The sequence below is a fragment of the Phalacrocorax carbo genome, chromosome 1 (genome assembly GCF_963921805.1).
Source record: "Phalacrocorax carbo chromosome 1, bPhaCar2.1, whole genome shotgun sequence".
NCBI lineage: Eukaryota > Metazoa > Chordata > Aves > Suliformes > Phalacrocoracidae > Phalacrocorax > Phalacrocorax carbo.
In genome coordinates this window covers 84,149,877-84,175,073 of record NC_087513.1, presented here as the reverse complement: position 1 = coordinate 84,175,073, position 25,197 = coordinate 84,149,877, and the positions used below count along the sequence as shown (strand labels likewise).

The 25,197-nt window shown below is 42.5% G+C and overlaps 1 protein-coding gene across 1 annotated transcript; it reads left to right on the top strand.

Annotated features, from left to right (window-relative positions):
• Nucleotides 1-3,027: 3,027 nt before the first annotated feature.
• LOC104048840 (DNA dC->dU-editing enzyme APOBEC-3) lies at nucleotides 3,028-24,787 on the top strand. Its single transcript, XM_064441227.1, has 10 exons — nucleotides 3,028-4,264; nucleotides 7,303-7,703; nucleotides 8,237-8,352; nucleotides 9,343-9,383; nucleotides 17,170-17,224; nucleotides 18,369-18,429; nucleotides 19,541-19,568; nucleotides 19,980-20,368; nucleotides 21,598-21,716; nucleotides 24,129-24,787. Exons 1-10 carry the CDS (start codon nucleotides 4,224-4,226, stop codon nucleotides 24,162-24,164), a joined length of 1,287 nt encoding a protein of 428 aa, XP_064297297.1. The 5' UTR covers nucleotides 3,028-4,223; the 3' UTR covers nucleotides 24,165-24,787.
• The last annotated feature ends 410 nt before the right edge of the window (nucleotides 24,788-25,197 follow it).

The following is a 25,197-nucleotide window of genomic DNA, read 5'->3' as shown; positions in this document are numbered from 1 at the left end:
TTCTTCATTGGGTGTTTACCAATCTAGTTACTTAACCTGCTTCCTCTATAACCCCATCAGACCCCTGTAATTAATGATACTTATTAATTATCTGGCAGACCCCTGGCCATTAATGCCAGACCCAGGCAGTGCTGTTGGTCATCAGTAGGTGCCACAGATTTGTTCTAGCTCAGGCTAGCCAACAGCCACATTGTGACAGGGCCCTGGCAACTCCCCCCAGCTGTGGTTTTGTGCCAGCATATGCCCTGCATGTGTGAAGCTGGTGTTCCAGGTAGTACCAAACATGGCTTGTGCTGTGCATTACAAGGATGCACTCCTGTTGCAAAGAGCTGATGTTTGGGCAGCTTCCCAGGAAGAGTCTGGCTGTTTCTGAGAGCAACCACCATCCCAGGATATGGCCTTAAGCAAAGACTTCTCACTCTCCTGTGGGAGTGCTGACATGTTATCTTAGCAGTGCAGCATGTCATTGTCATCAGTCCTAGGACACTGCAGCAGCAGGAGGAGGCAGTTCAAGCCCTGGGTGTTTGGAAACTGGAAGCCCTCATCATCCAACCTTTTATTGCCAGCTAACTTAGAGGAGGTTAACCCGTGGCTTGACAACATGATGTGAAATTGCCACAGCACAGCAAAAGCATCTCTTTCCCCAGGCTGTGGGAAATCCAGATCAGCATGCTGTGTTGCTATTGCAGTACACAGGAGATGAAGAAGCCTGGAGCAGGAAAAGCAGTCTCTGGAAGACTGAAGGAGAACCTGACCTAGGAAATGCTATGTTTTTTTACCTCAAGCTGTGTTAGTTTTATACCCCTGTGTCATTCACTAATGTTGGTTGCATGATGGAGGTATGTGACCGAGAATCACAGGTTAAAGAAATTATAGCTGTGCGATGAGTCTGTGTCCACTCACTAGGGCCTTTCAGGGGTCACAGATACAAGCAATATGGTTTGTGGAGCTAGAGGTGAAGTAATATGTAGAATGGGGAATGGCTTCTGGAGAAAAGATACAGGCATTGCTTACAGTCAGCCCGTCACATACATACTGCATACATCTTTGAGGAAGGTCTTGACAGGCACATTCTAGTGAATGGATCTGCTGCAGTTTAGGAAAGTCCCATCCCATCTTTTGACTTCATCTCAGGTGATGTTTATTGCTGTCAGAGCAGGGTTGCTGGAATGGATGATGTAAACAAATGCATACTGCACATTATCCTGCAGAAAACTTTCCCATCAAATCTCCACTCAGTCCACTACAGGCTGTCACCATCTTATCTTAAAAGTGTTATACATCTCAATCTGAAACCTCCAGAGAGGACTATTCCTTAGTAATGTAAGTTTTCAGTCAGAGGTAGGTAAGTTTATCACAGCCTTGAGCTTCATGAATTTCCACCAAGAACTTTCAGTTGTGCTTTTTATGACAGAAGTAGCATATCTAATACCTCCCATGTATGCGTTCCTAGCAGACCTTTTCTTGTAGTGTCTATGACCCTCTTCAGTTTTCAGACAGTTGCACTGTTGCCACAGATACTTACAATGCATGCTCAAACAACCATGTCAAAATGAACACACTGGTCATGCACATCTTTACATCCTCTTCCAAGCCACACACAACATTTGCTCATCAGGTTAGGGTGGTGTACATTGGTTAGCTGACAGCCCACAGTGCTCACTTTGTCCCTCATGGCAAGAGGTGGTTTCTGAGGCACCAGTGCTCAAGCCAAAAGAGTTTGACGAGCTGGTGTCAACATCTGGCACTAGCTCCAGCATCAGGTCCCAAATCACTGAAGCTCCTTGTCTCTCAGAAGAGACAGGGCTCAGCAATTTTCTTCAGGTACTCCATACAAAGATACTCCATACAAAGAGAAATGGAAACCAAAATCCTTATACTGCAATTTCATGGAGTTTGGGGATATCCCAGGTAATGGGAAAAAACCCAAGGCTAGTTCCTGGAGGGCCAAATAGCTCTGTCACTGTACTAGGCCAAAGCTGGCTCTGTGCATCCAACAGTGTTGAGCCTGAGGTAACCAACCCTCCCGGACCAGAGTGTGGCATAGCTCACTTTGAGGCAGGGCTGGTCCCTTCATGGGTCTATGAGGAGTCACTCTGGTGTCATTGCCCACTGCTCCCCTGGGCTCTTCATCTCAGGAACATGTCTGCAGAGTCTCTGCAGCACTCTTTCTAGACACATCTGGTCCTTGTTAGCTTAGACCTGGTGTCCTGTGAGAGTATATGTAATGTTTCCAAACCTGAGCAGGCAGTGCTGTGCCACAGCTAATGAACACAGCCAGGCTTTGCATGGAGCCAGCTAAACTCTCTGCATCCACAGTGTAGTTATCCTGCAAGCAGAGTATGAGCTCCTGAGTGACTGGTAATGAAGCTGCTCTTCAGTGTCATCCTGGGATTGTGACTCTTGCTAGTTTTGCCCTGGCTGTGTTTTCAGAAGGGGGCTGGCAAATTTGCTGAGCTGCACTATGTTCCAGTGTAGGATTTAGGTGAACAATAGTAACTCTGTTGGACTTGGGAGCTACTATCTTTCCTAAATGCCTCCATAGGGAATTAGTATAACAAAACTCAAGGGACCTTCAGGAAGTAGACTGTAATTTTATTTTACAAATCTCAAAATAAATGGATTTTGCCCCCTTGCACTGTCATATCCATATACTGATCAACACCAAGATGTGTGCCTGGCCAGGATCACTTACATGCAAGAAAGATAGTGCAGGGTACTTACTGGATCTCAATAAGAAAGACCTGAGAACAAACAGCTGTTTTAATAAGACAGAATAAGAAGAGGAATAGAGACAGCAAGTAAATCTCACATCCCTTCAGGTGCTGGGCACCCCATGTCTGTGCAGTGTTGGACAGACCCTGGATGTATTTCACCACCTGTCCGTGAAAGTAAACTCCCCCTTTTTGCTAATCTGAACTATTACATATTTTCTTACAGGAACACAATTCTATTCCCAAAGGATGTTCGAACTTCCTGTCGCTGGTGGTGCAATCACCAGCGCCAGGTGGGAGCTGCCTGCAGGCTCCTCTGTTACAATCTACCAGCTAAGTTTTGGCCAAGGGGTTTGTGCAGCATGGCAAGGCCTGAAGTCTTTCATCAGAGGTATTTGTGAGCACTTCATCCTTTACAAAGACCTGACAGCATGAAAAACACCTCACAGTGCATAAGGCGAACCGTTGTGCTTTCCACAGAGCTGAGCTTTGAGTGCTTCGGAGGAAAGGCCTGCACACCACACAGAACAGCTGCACCACTGGGAGGAGTTTCCTGCATAGAAGAATAAGTATCACTTTTCTGCCAACAAAGCATTATCATCCCTTTCAAACTTACAAGCAGGCTTCAAAGAGATTGTCCAATTACTACAAAAATTTAACTGGAAACATGTATCAGCCCTCACTCCCCAGCTAAGGGGTGAGGAAAGAGTGCTAAGGGCAGGCTTGTAAAGGCATGTCATTATGTGGTAGTGTCACCGAAATCGGGAATAAACCTTGTAACACCAATGTAGTGTTAAAAGGCAGGCATTCTTTATTCACGGCGCCGGATACACGGGGGATCGCTCCTCCTAACGTGCATAACTTACACACCTTTCCCTTGTGATTTATATAGACCAAAAATATACATATTCGATATTATTCTCTTTGGTGATTGGAACAAACTTGCTCGCTTCACATGTAAATTACTGCACAGGCTCAGTTGTCCTTTCCCATTGTTCTCTTCTGAGTAGGTGGTATTACTTGGGTTGGTGGTCTGTGAGTCAGTGGTCGCGATTTCCCCCTGCCGGAATTACCTTTTACCTACTTGGTTCTTAATCTTGGCAGTCCTGGCCAGTTTTCTCAGTCCACTACATGAAACCACATTTTATCATCCTTTTCTGACAGAAGCACATTGTCTATTGTTTCGTTCACATTAATGATTACCTAGGGACTAAAATACAGATCAAAGAATACACTGATTGGTATACTCCATGTCCCCAGGCTTAACGTCCAGTTGGATAGGGCTGTACAAGGAGTATAGCAACAGCCATGGTTGATTAATTCCATCACTCTGGTTACAGTAGCAACTGCGGTCAAGCTATATTTTTTTCCCTTTCCTTTTACATCACCCCTCACCAGCGGAGCCTGCCGCTGTGCTCCGTCATTGGCTGCAGGCGGAGCCTCTGTCTGCAGGAAAAGAAGGAGAAAGGAAGACAGCCCCAAAGAAAAAGAAGCAGTGGCGGAGGGCCCATGAGGAGAGGAGAAGCCATGCACAAGAAAAAGCTGAGAGGGTAAAAAAAAATTGCTGACCAAAAAAGCCCCACCCAGCTTCAGCTCTGTGTTGTCATTGCTCCAACCCAAGGGGACCCCTTGCTTTGTTGCCTCAGGGGTGTGCTTTCTGTCTGTGCAAAGTCTCTGCCTTGCTTGCGGAAGGGTGAGGGAGATACCGGTGCCAGTGTACCCGAGTCAGAGCCGTGGTCCCTGGTGTAACTGCCAGGGGCCACACGAAAGTCTGAGCCTGTTGGGGAAGTTCCCACCGGCATAAAACTGTGATGGGAGCCATAAAACGGCAGGGAACAAAAGGCACAGATAAAAACGAGCGAAAGATGGGGGTGGGTTGGGGAAGGGCTGAGGCAGGAGCTGGCTCCCTGCAATGCTGGGCAGCAAGAGAATCCGAAAGCGCCTTTTCCCTGGTTCACTGTTTCGAGGTCTTGAAACGACTGTTGTGCAGCAAAATAAACAGGAAGTGTAAGACCAGACATTTTCTGTCCAACAGAGGGAAAAAAAAGTTTTAATGCAAAGTTTAATAAAGAAGTGCATTGGCTGTTCAAAGCGTTAGCAACAGAGGAAAAATCCAGATTAAAGAGTTTTTGACATCCCTATGCTTGTAGTTTTTTTTAGATATTATTATTATTATTATTACTATTACTATTATTTTATTGTAATGAGCAGAATTTTAAATAGTTTCTAATAAAAAGTGTTAGAGGAAGGAAGGAAAACTATTAAATATCTATAATGGTGCGGTTTATTACTTCAAGTTTTAATAAGAGAGATAGTTTTAGTGGTTGTTTTCATAAAATTAGTGCATTTTAAAATAAACCCATTGCATTCCTGTTCAAGTTATGGATGATGGGACAATAGAAAAGGTATAAATAAGTCTTTTTAAAAGGTATTTGCAATAAGTCCATACATTTTCAAGGTTTAATGCACATTTATGTAGCAACTGCATATTAATGGAAAAGAAGGTAAAACCTAGAAGACATGTTGGCTGATATCCTTCTGACATTTTCTCCCCTAACTCCTCTAAATATTTTTGGGTGCAATTCACCTTTCAAATAGTCAGTCTTTGTAGTTGGTGTATTTCTCTCCAGCTCTTAAGTTCTGGAAGGGAAACAAGTTTACCTTCATGAGACCAATGAACCAAATTTAGAAAGAAAATGAAAAAGCTTTAGGACTTTTTTTTTTTTATTTACTAACTCTTAATTTTGTCTCATATTTGTACCAAGGAACAAGCTATTAAGTGCTTGACTTTTTTGAGTTAGGCTCCATGTGTGTATGTGTACCGTACATAAAAATGCTGAACAGCAAGGACTGGTTGTGATAGCTATAAAAATTAAAAAAAAGATTGCATAGCTTTGGGCAATTTATCTATAAACTCACAACTTATTTTAAGCATTGTCTTGTCTGGTTTGGGGAGAAAAGGGAATAGGTGCTGGGATTTTGTGTAGATTCTATAGTGTGGAAACGTTTTATGATGTTTTTTAAATTTATAGTCTGTTCTGTTAGAGATGTTTAACTTTACATTAATCCATTATTTAAAAATTAGCAACTTATATCTGTAGCAGATATTTATAAAAATGCAGACTTTTGTTTCTATTGCATGAAGCTAATTACACAATAAATTTCACTTGGTTTAACACATCTTTAAGGTGGCTATATCTTGAAGCTTAATGTATTGCAAGATTGTTCTAAAGAGATGTCTTTATGTCCCTTAAAATGTGCACAGGACACCCACTGCAATAACTTATCCAAAGTGCAATATTTTATGGTCAAGACACAGGCAAGAGGGTGCTTAAGACCAGTTTAAGTAAGACCTGGAGATTTTAACTTGTCTGTGTGTTATACTCAGTTGGCAACAACTGCAGATACCTTTGAACAAATCAGGTCTCTGTAATCTATAGTAATACTGCTTTCCAAAACTTTCTGTAAGAATTAGAAGAACTAACTTGGCTTGAGTATTTGGACTTCAGCGTATTTTCTTTGGAGAACTTAAACCACTGTCACTGTATGTATACGTGCGTGCATGCACACACATTATATATATTATGTACATATTATGTATTTTATATATGTATTCCCTAATCATCAACAAGTTTTAAAGAAATTTAAGCTAATAGGCACTAAATTCCAAATATCATAATAGAAATAGAAAAAATACGTCTCTCTTAACACCTCAAATGAGAAAAAATAAAAACTGAGCCTGTGCTTCACTTCTGCCTCTCAGTTGGTTTTTTTAATGTGGAAAAATACATATCTGAAGTGCATTCTCACATAAATCTCTATATAAAGCAACTTTACAAAGGCTATGAAGTGCTAATGGTGACTTCATGTATTATTTATGTGTCATGGTTAATTACTAATATGAAGGATGCATTCATGACCAACACTGGCAGTCTTTGTGTAGTTACTTAATTGACAATAAAGGGAAGTCTGTTCTGAACTGACTAGATTTGGATGTAAGAGATGGACTATCTCTCAGAAAATGTCATTCTTGGGAGCTGCATCTTTTTGTACAGAGCACTTCCTTTTCCTTCTCTCATGTAGGATTGTGCTACCTGTGCTAATCCTTATGAAATGAAAATATGAAAATACAAACAGCAAGAGAATCCAATAAGAAGAAATACTCAGCTTCATAATTTGTCAGTGGTTTTATTTTCTTTCTTTTATTTTTTTTAGTTTTTACAAAATTCACAACAGCTCCCTACATCAAAAAGGTCTACATAGGAGCCCTGGAAAAATGTCTGACACATAAAAAGATATAGAAAGCTTTTAGAAGTACTCTGATGAGGAAGGGGACAGCCTTAGGGAGGAGTAAGGAAGTGAAAGTTCTGCATGCAATTGCAAACAAAGGGAGGATTAAATGATTCAGGGTTTGGTTCCTTTACCCTGCTGCGGTGCCTACCTCTCTATTTCCCTTGCATTGCTCTCTCATGTTTTGCCCTTCTCAGTTCTCCTTTTATTTCCTCCACCCTCCCCCTTTTTTGTGCTGGAGAACTACTGAAAACAAATTTATAAACAGTGATTCCTTGAAGTTTCTTTTCTGTTTCAGCATGTATATATCTAAGAAGGCATTAAAGCATCATTTTGACCCCCGTGAGGCTCCACGGGACACATACCTACTATGCAAACTGCGGTGGGGTGAGACCGGCACGCTTTGGATACACTGGGTCAAAAATGACCGTTACCATGCTGAAGTCTACTTCTTGGAGAAGATCTTTAAAATGAGAAGAACCAATAATTATGTTAACTGTTCCATCACCTGGTACTTGTCCTGGAGCCCTTGTGAGGAGTGCTGCTGTAAAATACTGAATTTCTTAAAGAAGCACTCAAATGTGAGCATATGTATATATGTAGCACGGCTTTATCACATAGAAGATGAAAAAATCCGCCAAGGTCTGAAGAACCTTGTGAACTTCACGAAAGTAACTGTTGCTGTCATGGGAATTGAAGGCAAGGTTTCCTGTGCTTTATGGGACTGGGAAGGGGTGAACTGGTGAACTTTGTGCATGGGTAAATCTGGTATGGGCTTGCTTCATGTGCCCAGTGCTATGCCCATCCATCACCCTTCAGTGACTGAGTGTCATCTCCAAAAAAAATGATGTTCTGATATTGCAGGAGAAGGGGACAGGACTCTTAGCAAACAGATCTGTATGAAAATCCTCTCTTGTTTAAAGACACCATCTATTGATCACTCCTGAGGGAGCGGGGGATAGGGTGCTTCTCCCTTGTCCTAGGGCACTAAATGCAGCTGCTGGGATAAAGCTGGCTGAAGGGGCCTTTCTGATAAGAGAGGGGAAAAAAAAGTGCCCAGAGAGAATGGCATTGTTTCCAAATACAGAGTGGACAGCATCCCTCAGCTGGCCTGCCCATGGCCAAGCTGTCTCTGTGTCATAGGCACAAGGAAGAGGTTAAAAATCTTGTTCCCTGAGCTTGTCTTGTACCTGAATAAACTCAGGTTAGTCATCTTGCTTCAATTTCTCCAGACTATACTTACTGTCAGAAAACCTTTCTCCAAGGAGCTGCTGGTGATGATTCCTGGACTGAGGACTTTCAATCAGAGATAACTAGGAATTGTTTGAAGCTCAAGGACGTCTTTAAGGTTAGTAGAGTCTGAGGGATATGGGGGAACACACGAAATGATTTGCAGTCTGAGGTCATTGAGCTGTAAAGAGCAGGAGAGAAGCTGTTCATATCTAATTGGAATTTGAAGAGTGCTGCAGCATGCTTTTGGAAATGGTAATATAGTAAAATCATAGGAACTATCCTGTCCCATTGGGAGAGAAGCATTGTGGACTTTCTTCCATCATATTACAAAGCAAAGGTAAGAGTGCAGCTTTTCTCCTTCAGGCTCCAGAGTGGGAAATCCCTTGATCATCAGCTGAAACACCAGTCTCATCCCAGAAACCCTCCACCAGACTCCTTTCTAATCTGGATCTGAGCATAGCTTTCTGTTCACCAGATGATGCTACTAATCTTCTTTCTGTCAATATCTGCAGTGGTCTGACACCCCCTCCCAGTCACTGGGCCCCTACATACTTCATTAAAGTCCCTTCCAGATTTATTTCAGCAACTTCCTTGACTGGTCCAAAGGGTACAGTTTCTGCGAGATGAGAAAAGCTGTTCAAAAGAAAATATCTGTCCCCTGGGAAAATCCAACCTTTGTTTTTGTTTTGTGTCAGACCTTCTGAAAGAGAGGAGTGAGAAGAAAGAGTGTGTTCACCAACAGTGCTGAAAGTTTGTGCCCCTGGAGACAAGACACCCTGCTTGAATAAACAGGTTCACATCCTTGGCCTGGAAGGACTGCATGCAAAAAAATCTAGCAAAACTTATATAAGTTCTGCAGCATTTTGATTTCAATGTATTGGTGTTTTCTGACAAATGCTATTTTTAGTGAAACAAAGTGAAAAAAATACAGCTAAGTAGGTCATCGAACATCTGAGAAACCCATTTCATATGGCATCTGTGGAAAAGAAATATTCTGGTCTATTACAAGTAATAGACTTCTTGTGCTATGTCAATTTCAAATCACAGCAAGTCCAAAGTGCAATTATTAAAGGATCTAAATGTCATATTTTTATTTTCATTTCAGGATCTTCCATCACAGAATCAAAGAATCATAGAGTATCTCAAGTTGGAAGGGACCCATAAGGATCATTGAGTCCAACTACCTGCTCCCCACAGGACTACTTAAAACTAAACCATATGACTAAGAGCATTGTCCAGATGTTCCTTGATTCTGACAGTCTTGGTGCCATGAGTACTTCCCTGGGGAGCCTGTGCCAGTGACTGACCACCCTCTCAGTGAAGAATCTTTTCCTAATGTCCAAGCTGAACTTCGCCTGATGGAGCTTCATTCTGTTTCCTCCTGTCCGGCCGATGGTCACCAGAGAGAGGAGATCAGCACCAAGATTACCCTGTCCCAGGTGGAGAATCTGGCACTAGCTCTTGTTAAATTTCATACAGCTGGTGATTGCCCTGCTCTCAAGTCTATCCAGAGCTCTCTCCAAGGCCTCTCTGCCCCCAGGGAGCCCACAGCTCCTCCTACTTTAGTATCACTGGCAAACTTACTTAATGTACATTTGATTCCTGGGTCCAAATAATTTATAAAAACATTAAAGAGCACTGGCCCTAAAATTGAGACCTGGGAAACCCCACTGGTGACTGGCCACCAGCCTGATGTAACCCCATGTACTGTAACCCTTTGAACCTGACCTGTCAGCCAATTGGTCACCCAACATATTATGGACTTATCTAGCTGTGTGCTGGACATTTTATCCAGAAGGAAACTGTGAGAGACAATATCAAAAGCTTTGCTAAAAACCAAAACCACCACATCTACTGGCTTCCCTTGGTCAACTAGATGGGCGACCTTGTCATAAAAGGAAATCAAGCTGGTTAAGCAGGACTTTCCCCTGTGCACCTGTGCTGGTTATGACCAAAGACTGCATTGTCTCTCAAGTGTTTTTCAGTAACTGTCAGAGTAACCTTCTCCATAATTTTACCGGGCACTGAAGTGAGACTGACAGGCCTGTAATTAACAGGCCCTTCTTGAAAACTGAGCAACATTTGCCAGCTTTCAGTCAACCAAGACCTCTCTAGACTGCCAAGGCCATTGGAAAATAATGGCCAGAGGTCCCGTGATAACATTGTCCAGCTCTTTCAGTACCCTGGCTCTATAGATTTATGTGCATCCAGCTGGAGCAGCAAGTCTCAAACAAGTTCAGGGTTGGCTAGGAGCTTATCATCCCTCAGTCATGGTCTTCCAACAGGTCTCCAGGGATCCCAGGGCCCATCATCGGTATTAAAGACAGAGGTGAAGAAGGTATTAAACATCTTTGCTTTGTCTACATCCCTATTTGTGAGGTGACCGACCTCATCAAGTAACGGACCAATGTTATCTCCAATCCTCTACTAAGAAGATTCACGCACAGAAGATAGCTAGCTGCCTTACTGCTTCTATGTAGAAGGTAACAATCAGAAAATGTTGCTAGCATTTCCCAGTCTCTAAAAGCCACCAATATCCTGGACAGACAGCTTATCACTGGGAGTCTTGAGTATACTAGACAGTGCTAAATATCCCTGATGAGAAACTTCTGGATGTGGAAATGGAGGCAGGTGGCAGCCAGAATGGGGAACAATGTTCCAGGTCCAATACTCTGCTAACATTATTCTTCCTCTGATGTGGCTCACTGGTGCATAGGGTGATGGGAAAAGAGTACTTAAAGAGGACTGCTAAATTAGCATCCAAACAGTTTATTAATTCACTGTAACTTTCTTCAACTGAGGCATTTTTGATGAAAACAGGCTATTTCCTTGATTCTTGAAAAATGAATCTCTGGCAAGAGAAGGTAAGGATGCCAAAAGGAATATCTCTGGAGTCTTGTGGTCCCCTCAGCCTTGTCTCCTACCTCATGTTGCAAGAGGATCAAAAGTGAACCTAAAAAACAGAAAATGCCCCATCGGGGCAGAGAGTGTAGTCCAGACATGCTCTAGTAGTGGCAGGAGGAGATGCTTTTCAGGGAGAGCAGACAAGCCTGGCCACTATCTGTGGTTCATTATGATCCAGTCACACTACCTCAATACCCGCAATGACTCTGGTTGGGAACTCTGCATCTTCCCTTTAGTGTCTGTTTATGGATTTGTTACCATGAATTTCTTGGATCTCTTTTGACCCTGTCCTGCCGTCTGTGTCCACACTTTACTGGGGCAGCAGATTCCAGAAGTTCATAGCTTGCCATATAAATAAGTACTTGTCTCTGTTTTAAACTGATCACAGTAAGTACCAGTCCTTGCTATACTAATGTCTCATCATTAATCACTGCAACACTTTTCTGCATTTGAAAGACTGTGCTAGTCTAGAGAATTTTCCACTGGTTCAGTGGGAGCTATAGCATGCTCTGTATGTGCCACCCCACCTGTGCATGTGGATGGCACTTGGTGGCATCCCAGAGCTCTGAACAGACCCAGGGAGCAACCAGAGTTTTATCTCCCCAGAGTGGCTTTGGGAGCCTGGCTCAGCTCTGCTTTCTGGTCCACAGCCTCAGAGATGTGATGCAGAGCCACAGTGCTTTGCACTGGCATTGCCTTGTTTGTGCTACATCCACTGCTACTATGGGTCCGGTTAAACCAAAAGCAGTTTTCCTGCAAATGAAGTGTCTGTTCATCCTTGAACCTTAGCCTTGGTGGTAGGAGGCAGAGTGTCTCAGTTTAAGTGTCTCTGGTGGGTTGTGGACTGGGCAGTAGGCTGTGACAAAGCATGTGTGTCCCATCCTGTCTTACAAGACAAGCAGTAACTGTGTTTGCCTACAAATCTGCAATCTGCGTTAACTGTAGTAGTGAGATCTGGCAGGGCTTGCCTGTCAGATTCATGCATGAATTCTCTAAGATAGGAAAATTATGACAGGGCAGATTGCTGAGACATGGTCTCATAATTCCCTTTACTTCCAGCTACCATCTGCATTATTGGTTTGCCATAGTGAGGTCTTTCCATAGCAGCATCCTGATCAGTGAACGTCTAATCCATAGCACCAGGCCCAAGACTATTTGGGTAGCTGGAGATGATTTTCAGGCCACTTTCATAGCTGGGTCTGATGAGCATTTACTGTTGACCCCATTGGCTCATCTGAGAGAACCATGATAGCTCAGCTGGATTTTTGGATGTAAGGTCTGCCCTTCTACCCTCATAGTTTCCTGCTATATCTTGATTTGTTTTCTACTTCTGCCATCTGCTGCTTACAAACACTGCATAGGCCCATATCCACCTTTTAATCCCTCACTTCTCTTAAGATCTACTCAGATGCAATGAATGCAATCCATAACGATCACTGCAGCAGGTGTGGCTCCTCCTTGTACTTCTGACTGGCCTAAGAAACACAGCCTCAACCTGGGAAAAGGTAACTGGGACCCACCGCTTCAGCTGCATTCCCTAAATCTCTTCCCTTGAAGGGTTATCTCACAGCACACCAGGTGTCCCCTGGGCCTGCACCACATACCATGACTGTTCAAATTCAAAGCTATCAAGACTACTGATAGATTGTCCCCTGAAGATTGTCCTGCCTCTGCTATGAGGAATATCATAAAGCACTTATTGATGTTTAAACACACAGGTTCCTATCTCACAGTCCCACTCCCTCCAATGACAGCAGAAGGAGTGTTAGCTGTGATGGAGAGACTATCTACATAGTAACATATTGCGTAAATCATGAAAAACCTGGCAGAACAACCCTGTATCTCTGGAGTCTTCTGAAGACTTCTTGTAAGACCTCTTTAGAATCTTACCTGTGGATACCCAAGTAGAGTGGATTTCTAGCCGACTTGTGAACATGAGATGGTGAGGTGGGTTAACCCTGGCAGGCAGCTAAGCACCACACAGCTGGTTGCTCTCCCCTCTCCCTGCCCCATGGGATGGGAGAGAGAATCTGAAGGGCAAAAGCAAGGAAACTCATGCATCGAGATTAAAACAGTTTAATAAGTGAAAGGGAAAAAAGAAAAGATACCCCAAATGATGCAGAGGCAATCATTCATCGCCAGCGGACTGAGATCAACCAGTCCCCAAGCAACAGCAACTTCAGAAGAAAAATCCCCCCAAGTTTTATTGTTGAGCATACTGTTAGGTGATATGAAAGTTCCCTGTCATCACTTTGGGTCATGTCCCAGCTGTGTTCCCACCCAGAATCTTGCCCACCCCCAGCCTACTCACTTGGGGGCAAAGTCAGAGACAGAGAAGCCCTTGATGCTGTGCAAGCGTTGTTCAGCAATAGCTAAAATGTTGGTGTGTTATCAACACTGTTTTGGTCACTGAGCTAAACCACAGCACTATACAGGCTGCTATGAAGAAAATTACTTCCATCCTTGATGTTGCCCAATGATTGCAATGTCTGGTTCTGGTAAAGGTTTTCTGCTTCTGATGGAGGTTTTACCTCCCATGGGAGCTAGAGCTTACAGGTGAATTTTGGGGAGACTTTAACCATATGGTCGTCATTGAGCAATCCTTGAGTGCCTGGAAAAGAAAAGCTCAGTGTTGAAAGTTCCTAGAGCTGCTCTGAACACTCCCTGGTATGACTGATAGGAAAGGAACAGATGAATCATTGCTTTATCTCAAGTGAAGTCCAGCTGGTTTTGTTGTCCCCCTCTCTATTTAAAACTCTGCCAGTTGTGTGATGACTGTGTGTAGACTCAGCCTCTCAAACAGAGTATGGACACTCTGATGTCCACCAGGTTTGGGGTACTTATTGTTCTGCCAAGTGCTCTGACACAGCATGTGCATTGAAACAAAGAGGTAGAAACGAGACAAAATCAGAAAGATAAATACTTCTATAAATACTTCAGAAAGATAAGAACTTCTGTGACGCAAAGCAGTGTGAGATGACTGTAGAAGGACTGCTTAGAGTAGAAAATCATAGTCCAAAATACAGATATGTTCACTTGCAGTTTTTATTTTTTCACGCTGACTCCTCATGAAAAATATTTGATCCACTTCTCTGATTTCTATAGCCTCACCGGTTAATGTGAAGGAATTACAGTACAAGGATATTGGGATGTTTTGTTTAGCTAAGAAAAATTTATACTGAAGCAAGCACACAGGTAAGTCCTTCCCACTAACCACCTGTTCTCCGCCTTGCCTGGGTCAGGGCTTTGCCCACACACCCTTGTGGCTGGCTGACATTACACTTCATTTTTCTGAATCAGACTCATAAAATTCACCCTGTAGTAGCAGTGTGTCATCAGTTTTCTTAATCTCTTACGTTTCACTTTCCAAGCATGGAAACTGAACAAGAGTCTCAGTAAAGTATGATGATGCTGTGTAACCTGCAGAGGAAACGAAAGCAAAGGTGCTGGGAGAGATAAAAAGGCCATGGTGGGTGTGCTTATCAGTCAGAGCTGTAAACTCTATGCTGATAGGATGTGTATTTGTATATCTGCAAACTTGTTTTTATATGCATTGTTGCATTATTACGCATACATATATAAGTAAATATCTATGTGTGTACTCATACATATATATTCATACACAAAGACATACTTTAACCCTTTTTAAAATTTGAAGTTCACACAGTAAATCTCAAAAGGCTCTGTGTGTTTTTTATTTCAATAAAAATGTAGATATCTACTGAGAAAACTCCAATAAATCCAAACAAACATACAGTGGATTTCCTTTTACTGTCAAATGTGCCAAAAGCAGAACACTTGAACTAACACAAAATTTGCCATTACAAATTAAGTCCAGGAGGCGGCTTGTAAGTGGAAATTGAGACCTAAGCCCCTGTGATATGAGGCCCAAGCTTTTAGTCACATTTAAGTTTTGCCTTTCCCCTTACTTCCAGACTGCCACTGGGTGATTTTCACCTCTTTCCAATAGACCATCCAGCCAGGGAATAGAAAGCTCAGTACCTGTAAAATCATCAGAGATTTGCAAATTAGAATCTTGGCCAATTCAAGCCTTGTCCCTTCCTGTGTCCTTGCCTGATCTAACTTTCCTTCTTCTGTACTCCTCTTTCTTCTCTCTAACCTGCCTGTCTTTCCTAATTTCTTTCATAAGTTTCCATTTCTATGATTTCTACCTCACTCCAGATTTGTGTTTTATGCTGAATAAAATCGTTCAATGTAATGCTGGAGTTGGTGTTATCAGACATATATCTTGGGTTTCAAGTGTCAGATAAGCTAAAAGACATTTGAGAAAAATTGCAAACTATGTAAACAGCTGGCTCAGTAAGACAAATTAGGGGAGTGGTACATCCATTAGACACTAGTATTGTAATACCATCATGCTTCAGGACTATTATGCTGAAATCTGTTTCCTGGGAGACATCTGAGGGGCCTAGCTCCCTGTTGCTCTGTCCACCTCTCTGTCACCTAGTGTATATCCTGGAGTCCCTCTGCAAAGTGTTCTGAAGAAACTGTGAAGTTTCTAGATGATTAACCCTGCTGAATCTGGTCTTATGTATACAGCATGGCTCTACTACCACCAAAGGGAATATTATCATGAAGGTCTAAGGAAGCTGGTGGCTAAAGAAGACATGAGTGAGTGTATGTCCACCATTCTGTGTGCCCTTTGCTGTGTATGTTCCTCCAAAAATTCATTTATGTTAAGGAGGCATGCATATGAAGGTGGGGATTATTTAAAAAAAAATCTATTTGCTGGAGTGGGTGAGATATATTCACATGCTACCAATCAGTCAGCATTAAAAACCACCTTCACATTTATCTCTAACATTATCTTGAGCGACTTCTGTAAAGGGAGATAAATTACAGTATGAGAAATAGAAAAAATATTTGTCACAGCTTTTTGAGTAATATGAGGTCCCAGCCATATATACAACCCTTGCTACAGACATGTAGCAACTTAAAGGCATACTGGATTACTGCTGTTTGCTCATAAAGGCCAAGAAAGAGTTTTGCCCCCCATATATATGATGCTTCTGGAGGTTATCGTCATCCTCTGAAGCACTGAATTTTGGTCCCTGTAGGCAGGAAGAGCAAGTTCTTCTAGAAGCATGAAAATTCACTTGTGTGGTAACCTTGTCTTTCTGATTTTGTTAGTGTTAAACCAACTGCCAGATTTGGAAGGGATTCTTCTCCTCACATTAGACTAGCAGGAACAACAGAATGACATTTCCTTTTTCTTAATATATTTTTTTTCACCATCTCTTAAAGCACATTCAGCTTCCTGGAGACCCCTAGAAATTTTGCATTGCAAATTCCCTGCTTCTGCTTGGGCTTTTTTTTTCTCTCTCTGCTTTCTGTGGCATATCACTAGTATTATACTGGGAGATACTGCTACTGAGCACTGTTGCTAACCAAGCCATTTCTTGCAGATTAGACTAAGCATCTCAAAGTCTAATTTACAACTGCATATGTATAAATATCTACTGCAGAAAGAAGGAAATTAAGAGAATATTATATTATCAATGCATTTCTGGCCTTACTGAGCATCATGTCCACAAACTCAAAAACATATTAGTCAGACACTTTTTTATTTGCTTCAAGAAGTCTCTGAGTGACTTGATCCCATTCGCTCTTCCTAAGGTATGAACTAATGCAACCACTAAGGAACAGTTCTGTGCTGTGAAATGAGTGGTGACCTTGCAGCAGAAGAAGACCTGAAAGCAGATGCTGTGCTGGCGCTGTGTTGGCACTGTGCTGCCCAGTAACCTGCCATTACCACCCTTCTCCTTCACAAAGGGTCCTGCCAGTGCCTGAATCCCTCCTACCTCTGTACTCCACTATCTTATTCACTTCTGTTTGTTCTACCCTTGGAGGAAACTGAATGTTTTTTGACAATAGAATATTGAGGGCTGGCCACAGAGAATACAAATAAATTGCTCCCCTAGCTTTACAATTCCCAGTAAGACTCGGCATTGAGAAAGGCAATGGCTTTGTCCTCAGGGAGTGCATGTTACTGGTGTTGGCTCACCAGGGATGCAGCTTGCATCAGGACACAAAATAGTCGTGTCACAAAACCAGAGGAAACTGTAAGTGGTAGAGGCGGACTCAGCACTGTCATCTCTAGCTAAGCCACATGAAGAATTCTTTTGTAATCCCTTTGCTCTGCAAACCAGTTTTGGGTGTGTCAATCAGAGGAAAGCTTCTCACTAGCAACTAGCATTGTTTCACTCATTTTTCAGATTAAATGGGAAATATTTTTTTGCTGCATCTTGTGTGAGTTACAGAACAGCTCATAGGAAGGTGATGCCCAGTTCATATGCTGAACAGATTTCTCAGGGCACTGAAAAAAACCCATTAATTTTACATCAGGGAACTGATCTGTCAGGACAAATAGCTTCTGCAGATACTCACCAGCTGGCTCAGGTCTTGCTCTCAGGATGCCCACATGAGTACAGAGCTCTCCTCTGTTGTGACATTTAATAAATATTTGGGTGTTCCCCCACAATATGCTGTCTACTGCCATAGCTGTCCTGGATGCTGGGCACCTTTCTTAGAGTTAGCCTGAGAATGTCTGCCCAGTTGCTGACCACAGCTGTAGATGTGTCCTTACACACATTAAAAGCCTTCCTTGCTTACATTGAGGACCCAGGTTCAAGTGTGTATGAGTGGTCCTTGGAATTCCACAGAATGGTCCCATGAAAGGAAATGGGAGTAACCATCACCACCTGCTGGAGATCCATAAAATCACAAGTTTTGCAGATGACATCTGTTTCCCTCACCGGGTTCTGCTCAACTTTCTGATGACATCTGGATGCCAGAAAAGTTAGCTGCCATGCCACAGCTATGTGACTTGATGCCATTTGTGTGGATGCTTTTTCTCTCTTGGTGCATTGGGGTGACTAGAGAAGGGTTGCTTTTCTATTCTGGGGCTAGTGGTAATAAAGAGATATAATTTCTCTTCTGCACTGCAAAAAAATGGCTCACCTGTTAATTCCAGCTTCTGGCAGGCAACTTTGTCTACAACTTTCGATCCAATTCCAAATGGGACCCACCTTCTTTTGCAGTCTTTTGCTGCCAGGAACTTACTTTCAGTTTCATCCAGTGGGGTAGTCTATTTGCATAAGAGCATGTCACCATCAGGAAATATTCAGATGAGTAACGTCACTAACATCTAAAGTTCAGTCTTTGGGAATTGAAACTGAAACAAATATAAGGCCGATAAAGGGATAGCCATCACCCAAGAGGCCACAGACAAATCCAGAAATATCCATGGCTGCTGTCACTGATAGAGGTAAGTACGTGTATATGAAAAGCAGGTCTATTTCTCCATATTCAGTGTAGATATTTGCTGTAGTTTTATCTAAGGAACTGGTGAGTACGGACAAATGTGTGTGTTGGCACGTGAAGATACACAGAAGACACCTGTGGATTTGTGTGTGTTCTCTCTTTGAATGAACTACTGTATCTTGAGTCTTAGGTCCAGCTTCAAAATACTAATATAATTTTGTTAACCCTGAATTCAATGCTGAAATGTAATTTCACTGTGTATATTTCATAATTTGTCATCTTAAAGAGCCCAGAGCTATGGAAAAGTGCCTTTAGTATCTTAATTCTAAGTAAATGAATTCTTTTATTCTATAAAATGAGGGTTCTTAGATCCTTAAGTTTGCTATGAATGGACTTTCACAAAAGAAGTAACTAGGCTTGATCACCTGCAATTGTTTTCATCTAGACACTCAGCTGGAAAGGGATGAATGAGTCATAGGGTCAAACTTCTTTGCTACCACAAGATGTAAAACATATATAATCAGGCAGGACTGTGGTGCCACCCCATAGGTGTTTGTTAGTCAGAAATCACCTCCGTTCTGCACTCATATGTTTCCCTTGGCACTGATAATTTTTTTTCAGCTTTTGAAACAGTTTCATACTAAGAAAAGAAAGAACCGTTGGCTGTGGAAATGTTTTTGTCTAGATTGATATTGTAAGTACAAACAGGAAAATAGCTCAAGTTTTGCCCAGTAGAATTGGTTTGGAAGATACAAAGGGAGAAGAGATTTGATTCTGCTCTTTGATTAGTCAGGGAAAAGCAGCTTCAGTACTGCTGAAATCAGTGAAGTTAAACTTAAGTGAGATGACAGTCAACCCTAATGTGTTAAAGTGAGCAAGGGTTCATGTACAGCACAGTTTAAACAACATTCAATTTTAGCTCACAGGTAGAAATCCACCACTCCTGCATCCCAGAGTGGCTATCCTTTTGTGCAGAGATTACTTACTGAGCCCTTTTACATAAAAGAGATTTGGCAGGGAGTGTATAGACTGAAAGGGGCCAGGACAGGAGGTGTAGAGGAAGTTTTGTTTTCTGACTTACTATCCCCAATGATTCACAAATCTTTTCTATATAGATCCCGCACCCAGAGAGAACAACCAAAGGTAAGACATATAATTCTATCACTATGCGCTGCCTGGGTTCCATGCCAGTTTTCAGAGACAGGCAAAGCTAAGAAGCCTTGTGCCTTGTTTTCCTCTTACCATCCCTTTCCCTGATCTTCCTTTCCAGTTGTCTCACTGCTTTGAGCAGTGCTGATATCAGAGTGGTGATGGGCGCACTTATCCTCCCAACACTTCTCAAGGAGGTGCTGCAAGAGTTTCACCAGGGCCACTCTAGGGGAATAATTCTGGAGCTTTCATCAAATTCCTGATTTAGATTGTTGGACTGCAACATTCTTCAAGCTGCTCATTTGTGATGGGAAAGGCTGAGAATGGGAGGCTTGGCTGATGTTGAGAGCAGGCAATGCACAATGGGACAAAAGTACTATAGTACTGCTGGTACTTTTGTTGCAGGTGGAAGATACAGCCAAGTGACTTTAAAAGAAATTATTCGCCTTGCCAACATCCAAAGGTGGTGTACCTGCTGTATGAGATCAGGTGGAGAAGAGGTGCCATCTGGAGGAGCTGGTGCTCAAACAATTCTACCCAACATGCTGAAGTCAACTTCTTGGAAAATTGTTTCAGGGCCATGCCATCAGCTTCTTGTTCCATCACTTGGGTCCTATCTACTAGCCCCTGTGGGAAATGCTCCAGAAGAATTCTGGAGTTCCTGAGGGTACATCCCAATGTGACCTTGGAAATATATGCAGCCAGGCTGTTCAAGCACCTGGATACACGTAACCGGCAAGGTCTCAGGAACCTGGCAATGGAGGGAGTCGTCATACGTATCATGAATCTTGCAGGTAACCCAAATACTCTTTGGCTTTGTCTAGGTGTGGATTGAAAGTTCTGGGCTTATGTGCACTCTCAGCAGTTGTGCTTTGTAAGAGTGGTGATGGCTGGCACTGGGGAGGACTAGTGACTGCAAAAGTTCCACTCGCTTCTACCTTATTTCCTCCCCAATCCCATACAGCAAAAGGACCAGCATGGTAATTTCCTCCTGCCAAATCTGAACAAGGAGAGTTATGTCTTTCTTTAGTCATCCATGCCTCCTTTATATACAGTGAAAAATCCTGAGGGTAAAATTCAACTCTCCCTCCTAGCATATATATGCAGATCAGCTTGCCAGCTGCAGCAAGTAATTGGTTTCCCTTGATAGCTGGAGAAGACGACATATCTAAAGGAGAGTTTCAGATGGTACATCACAGAGGACAATTGTGTCTAGAATGTGTGTGTTTCTGTATGTTTATCTTGCTTGCCTGTTGATGCTTGGCTGTAAAAATAGTCCAGACAAGTAGTTCACAGAGAGGAATGTATGTTTGAAGAGGTGAATCTCACATACCTGTTTGGATACTTACTACTGGAGTGTACAGCTACAAAACTTACCAGGTCCAATCTAAACTTAAAGGACATTGCTTATCTTGGGGAACCTGCCTCTAGGGTTACACCACCGGAGCACTGACAGACGCTCTGGCCATCCTATCAACGCTAAGATCAATATGAAACTTAAATGTTAGGGTGTTCACACTAGGTTTCCCCTGATCATCAGGATAAGTCAGACAGATTCATGACTGAAGCAACGAGTTTATTGTCTTACCCAAAGCTGCTGTGATCAAGCACAAGGCTGCTAAAAGGTATGCCTGACTGCATGTGCCACTTCCCTTTACAGTCCCTCCTAAGGAAGCAGCCTGCCACTCACTGATTCCTTCTCCCTTGGCCAACATGCTCTGGCTTTATGCCCTGATGTGCTATCTGTGATAGGGGTTGCCCAAGCCACCGTAGTGATCTCTCTCTCTGGCAATTCCCCTTTTTAGACATATTGCTATTTGTAGAGTTTTGGTTCCCCTTTCCACTAACTTATTTGTGTATTTGCAAGTCATTCTTAGTCCCTTGTATGAATACCTTCAGATGAATATCTTTCTCCTGCCTTTTACCATTGTCGTACTGAGAAAGACATGACTCACTGACATATTCATGAAGAAAGAACTGGACATGCCTTTCATCAAGAGTGACTGGATATCTCTCTTCTCAGATTACAGTTACTGGTGGAAAAGATTTGTTACATACCAACATGGAGAAGATGATTATTTTCCCTGGAGCTTCACTTCATACATCTTTCTGAATTCGATAGAGCTCTGTCATATCCTTTTGGTTAGTAGACACTTGAAGAAAATGCTGAGAGAGAAAAGTAATGCAGAATCCTAGGACGGGGAGGTTTGGAGGATCCCAGCAACAGTGTTAGCAGAAATGATAGTAGGAAAAATAAGCATGGACTTGATGCTGCATAAACAGAGGGCCAAGCAGGCAAGAGATTGCAAAAGACTATGCTGCTACATTGTTCCTTTGTGGCCAGGAGTAGAGGATAGATTAATCAATATTCAGGTTTTTTACTAGGGAAAGGGTAAATTATTTCAACCCTTTACACAGATCAGCTACAAGTTCATTAGCTTGCAGCTTACCAGAGCTATGTGATCCCAAAAGCTCATTCAGCTGTGTAAACATGATTCAAGTACACTCTTTCTACCTCTTTTGGCCACTGATTTTAATTAAGTTCTGAGCAAGTTTAAAAGCCCAGATGGTGGATTCACTTTCAGGATAAGAGCTTATACGTAAGAGTATCATATAACTGAGATCTGCATTCCCTATTTCTTGCAATCCATATAACTGCCGAAGTTAATTGTATGGCCTGATATCCTATTATACAAGAAAGAGAAGGTGGTCCACTGAACCAGGAGAGAAGACCAGGAGTGGAGTTAACTTCCTAACTCAGCCACCCTTTATGGGGCAAGCCAGTTCTTGCTTGAAGGGGTCTCTATATGTAGAATGGGGGCTAGCAGAATGGATGGCAGGAGACAGAGGAAGGGATGCACTGAACTACATAGCTCAGACAGGAGCTTAAAGTCTAGAAGGAGAAAAACTAACCTGTTTGTAGAATGCTATAAATGCCTTGTTTTATTTCTGACTGAGGAAAAGGTACACATTAGACTTAATTTCAGTTCTACGCACCCCAAACTTTACATAGATCTTTTAATACCTCAAGACCTAACCTTTTAATTGTCTGAATAAGACATTGAGGGGACAGGTTACACAGTCAGAGGCATTATCCAGTCAGTTAGTTGGTCTAACAAAGTGGTTAATGCAATGTAACTGTTTAGGAGATATTTTTCCCTTGACTTTCAGCCTTCCTGAGTCTTCTAATGTCTGAGGTGATTAAATAATTTAGTGGCTTATGCACAATCAAATGCATTATGAGATGCTTACGAGGCAGCTCAACAGGTCTGTCTGCTGAATGCTTGTGAGTACCAACAAACTACAGCCTACTCAGCACAGTTCCCTGAGCAGCAGTACAATGCAAGTATGTCCTTCAGGTCCTGGTCTTAAACAGTCAGCTAAAAAATGGCTTGTCCCTCCCTGTGACCCTGGCAACCTTGTTGATCACTGCATAGTCCTGGTGGCTAGGAATTTTGCACTGGGACACTCATGCTGAAAGTCAGGCAGTTGCTTTGTTGTCTCAGACAAACTCAAGCCACTCCTAAAATGAAGATGAACAGGGCCCATATCAGTATTCTGACTAACCACCAGCCCTTCACAGAAAGAATGGGAAGGTCTATGTGCTCAGTCCTTGTGAACACCCAGACCCATTGTACTAACTGTGCATGTTCAGATAAGTCTCATTGACCATTGCCAGCTGACACAATTCTTGGGACATACCAAGACCCCCTGTGTTCAGAGGTATAATGAAGAAAGTTTGTTCCAGGCATATACTTCAGAGAAATACAGACCTTTGTGTCAAGTCCTGGCCTCCCTGGCACAAGAAAGACATTGAAAGCCAGAGAGTGTTTGGTGGAGTACCACTGCAGTGGTCAGGGTGCTGGAGCACTTGCCCCAAAAGGAGAGGCTGAGGGAACTGGCTTTGACAGACCTAAAGAAAAGAAGGCTAAGTGGGATCTAAATGCAATTTTCCACTACATAAAGGCAGTGAAGACAGAGCCAGACTCTCCTCAAAGCTGCACAGAGGGAACATGAGGCAAAAAGCGCAAGCTGCAATAAGGGAAATTCCAACTGGACAGAAGGAAAAAGTCTCCTCTGACAGTGGTGCTGTACTGGAACAGGCGCCCAGAGGGTCTGTCAGACCTCCACCCTTGAAGACACTGAGAACTTTCCTCTGAGCTGCCTGATATAGCTTTGTAGTTAGCCATGCTGCAAATACATTGTTGGACTAGAGACCCCTAGAGGGCCTTTCTAACCCCCAAAATTCTTCTTTCCACAGGACCTATCTTCACTTCCATTGGATTCAGCTATGCAATCTGCCACCTTTTAAATGCTTCTGTTTCTGAGTGATTTGTCTTTTTAGGAGGGGTTTATATGGCACAGTAAATTCCAAGGTGCTACTCTGTTGCCTGGAAAGCTGTGTCCCAAGGGAGGTTGTCTGACATGCCGAAGGTGGATCGGAGTGATCTCTTGAATGAGATGGTGTATTTTCAAACTCTGGGTCATGTTGAAGAGACAACTTCTGCTTTTGGCATCTAATTTTTGATGTTCATATTTTTTTCTTCCTGCTAGGGGCTTCCTCCATTTCTGGCAAACTTTGAATACTAACAAACATCAGCAGCATGATTTCAAGCTCACTTTGTGCATCCTAACATTATTTACAAGACTGGAAAAGCCAGTCCATGGCAGTCTTCCTCCCTACAGCCTTGAACTATGAGTTTCAATACTGTCACCAAAGAAGACTCTTATCACTGGCTGGACATTGCTAAGTATTGGGCACAGCAGAAGGAGCACATGAGAAAACATCAGGAAGTTTGGATGATGCAGCCAGGCAGCCAGGACACAGTGAACTCAGTATTCAGAAGGCTTCCTGAGAGTCCAGTGGGGATGGGGACTAGGCCCCAGGATCAGGCCTTTCATGTCTGCTGATTCTACAATCAGATTCTGTGAGTACCCTCTTGAGAGGCCAGGGAGTAACATTTTTCCTGCTCTGATCTATTCCAGAAAAGTAATCAGAGCAATGCATTCTGATTTTGAGAATTTCTTATGAAGATCATTTTTATGGCTATGTGTGTATGTTTCAGAAATTACTTCATGCTACTAGTATTTATGTAATATTATTATATTACTGCTTTTATTAAAATATAATACAATTATATTACTAAGGATTATATTGTTTCATTTTAAGGTTTTATTCTCCCTGTTTTTATGACTGTAGAAACAACAGAATAAAAGGGAAAATGTCAACTCTGTGGAAAATTTTCTTTTCTTGTTCAGTTTCTGGGTGCACTCCATGCTCTGGAGTCCCAGCTGTTCAGTGCAAACTAGGGGAACACAGTAAAAAAATACCTGTTTTTCCAGCTGGAAGCACTGAGTGGAATGGTGAGGTAGGAGATATTGAAAGCTCTGAGCCATCTCTACAGGCAGAAGTCAAAAAGAAGGGCCTTGCAGCAGTTTTCAGTTTGGACTGCAAATAATGCAAAACATCTGAATAAATCATGTTGGGACCTCCATGTTTCATGTTTCCCAACCTCTCCAAGCAGGAGATCCATTGTGTGATCCTACTAGGGAATGTGCTGCCCCTGGGATCTACAACATTCAGGCTCAAATGACTATTTAAAGAATAAGGCAGGGGCTGGTG

Excerpts from the sequence above, each read along its gene's own strand:
- LOC104048840 (XM_064441227.1), top strand. The coding sequence starts at position 4,224 with ATGAGGAGAGGAGAAGCCATGCACAAGAAAAAGCTGAGAGG. Across the intron at positions 4,265-7,302 it reads CACAAGAAAAAGCTGAGAGG|CATGTATATATCTAAGAAGG; the intron begins GTAAAAAAAAAT and ends TTTCTGTTTCAG. Across the intron at positions 20,369-21,597 it reads ACGTATCATGAATCTTGCAG|ATTACAGTTACTGGTGGAAA; the intron begins GTAACCCAAATA and ends CTCTCTTCTCAG.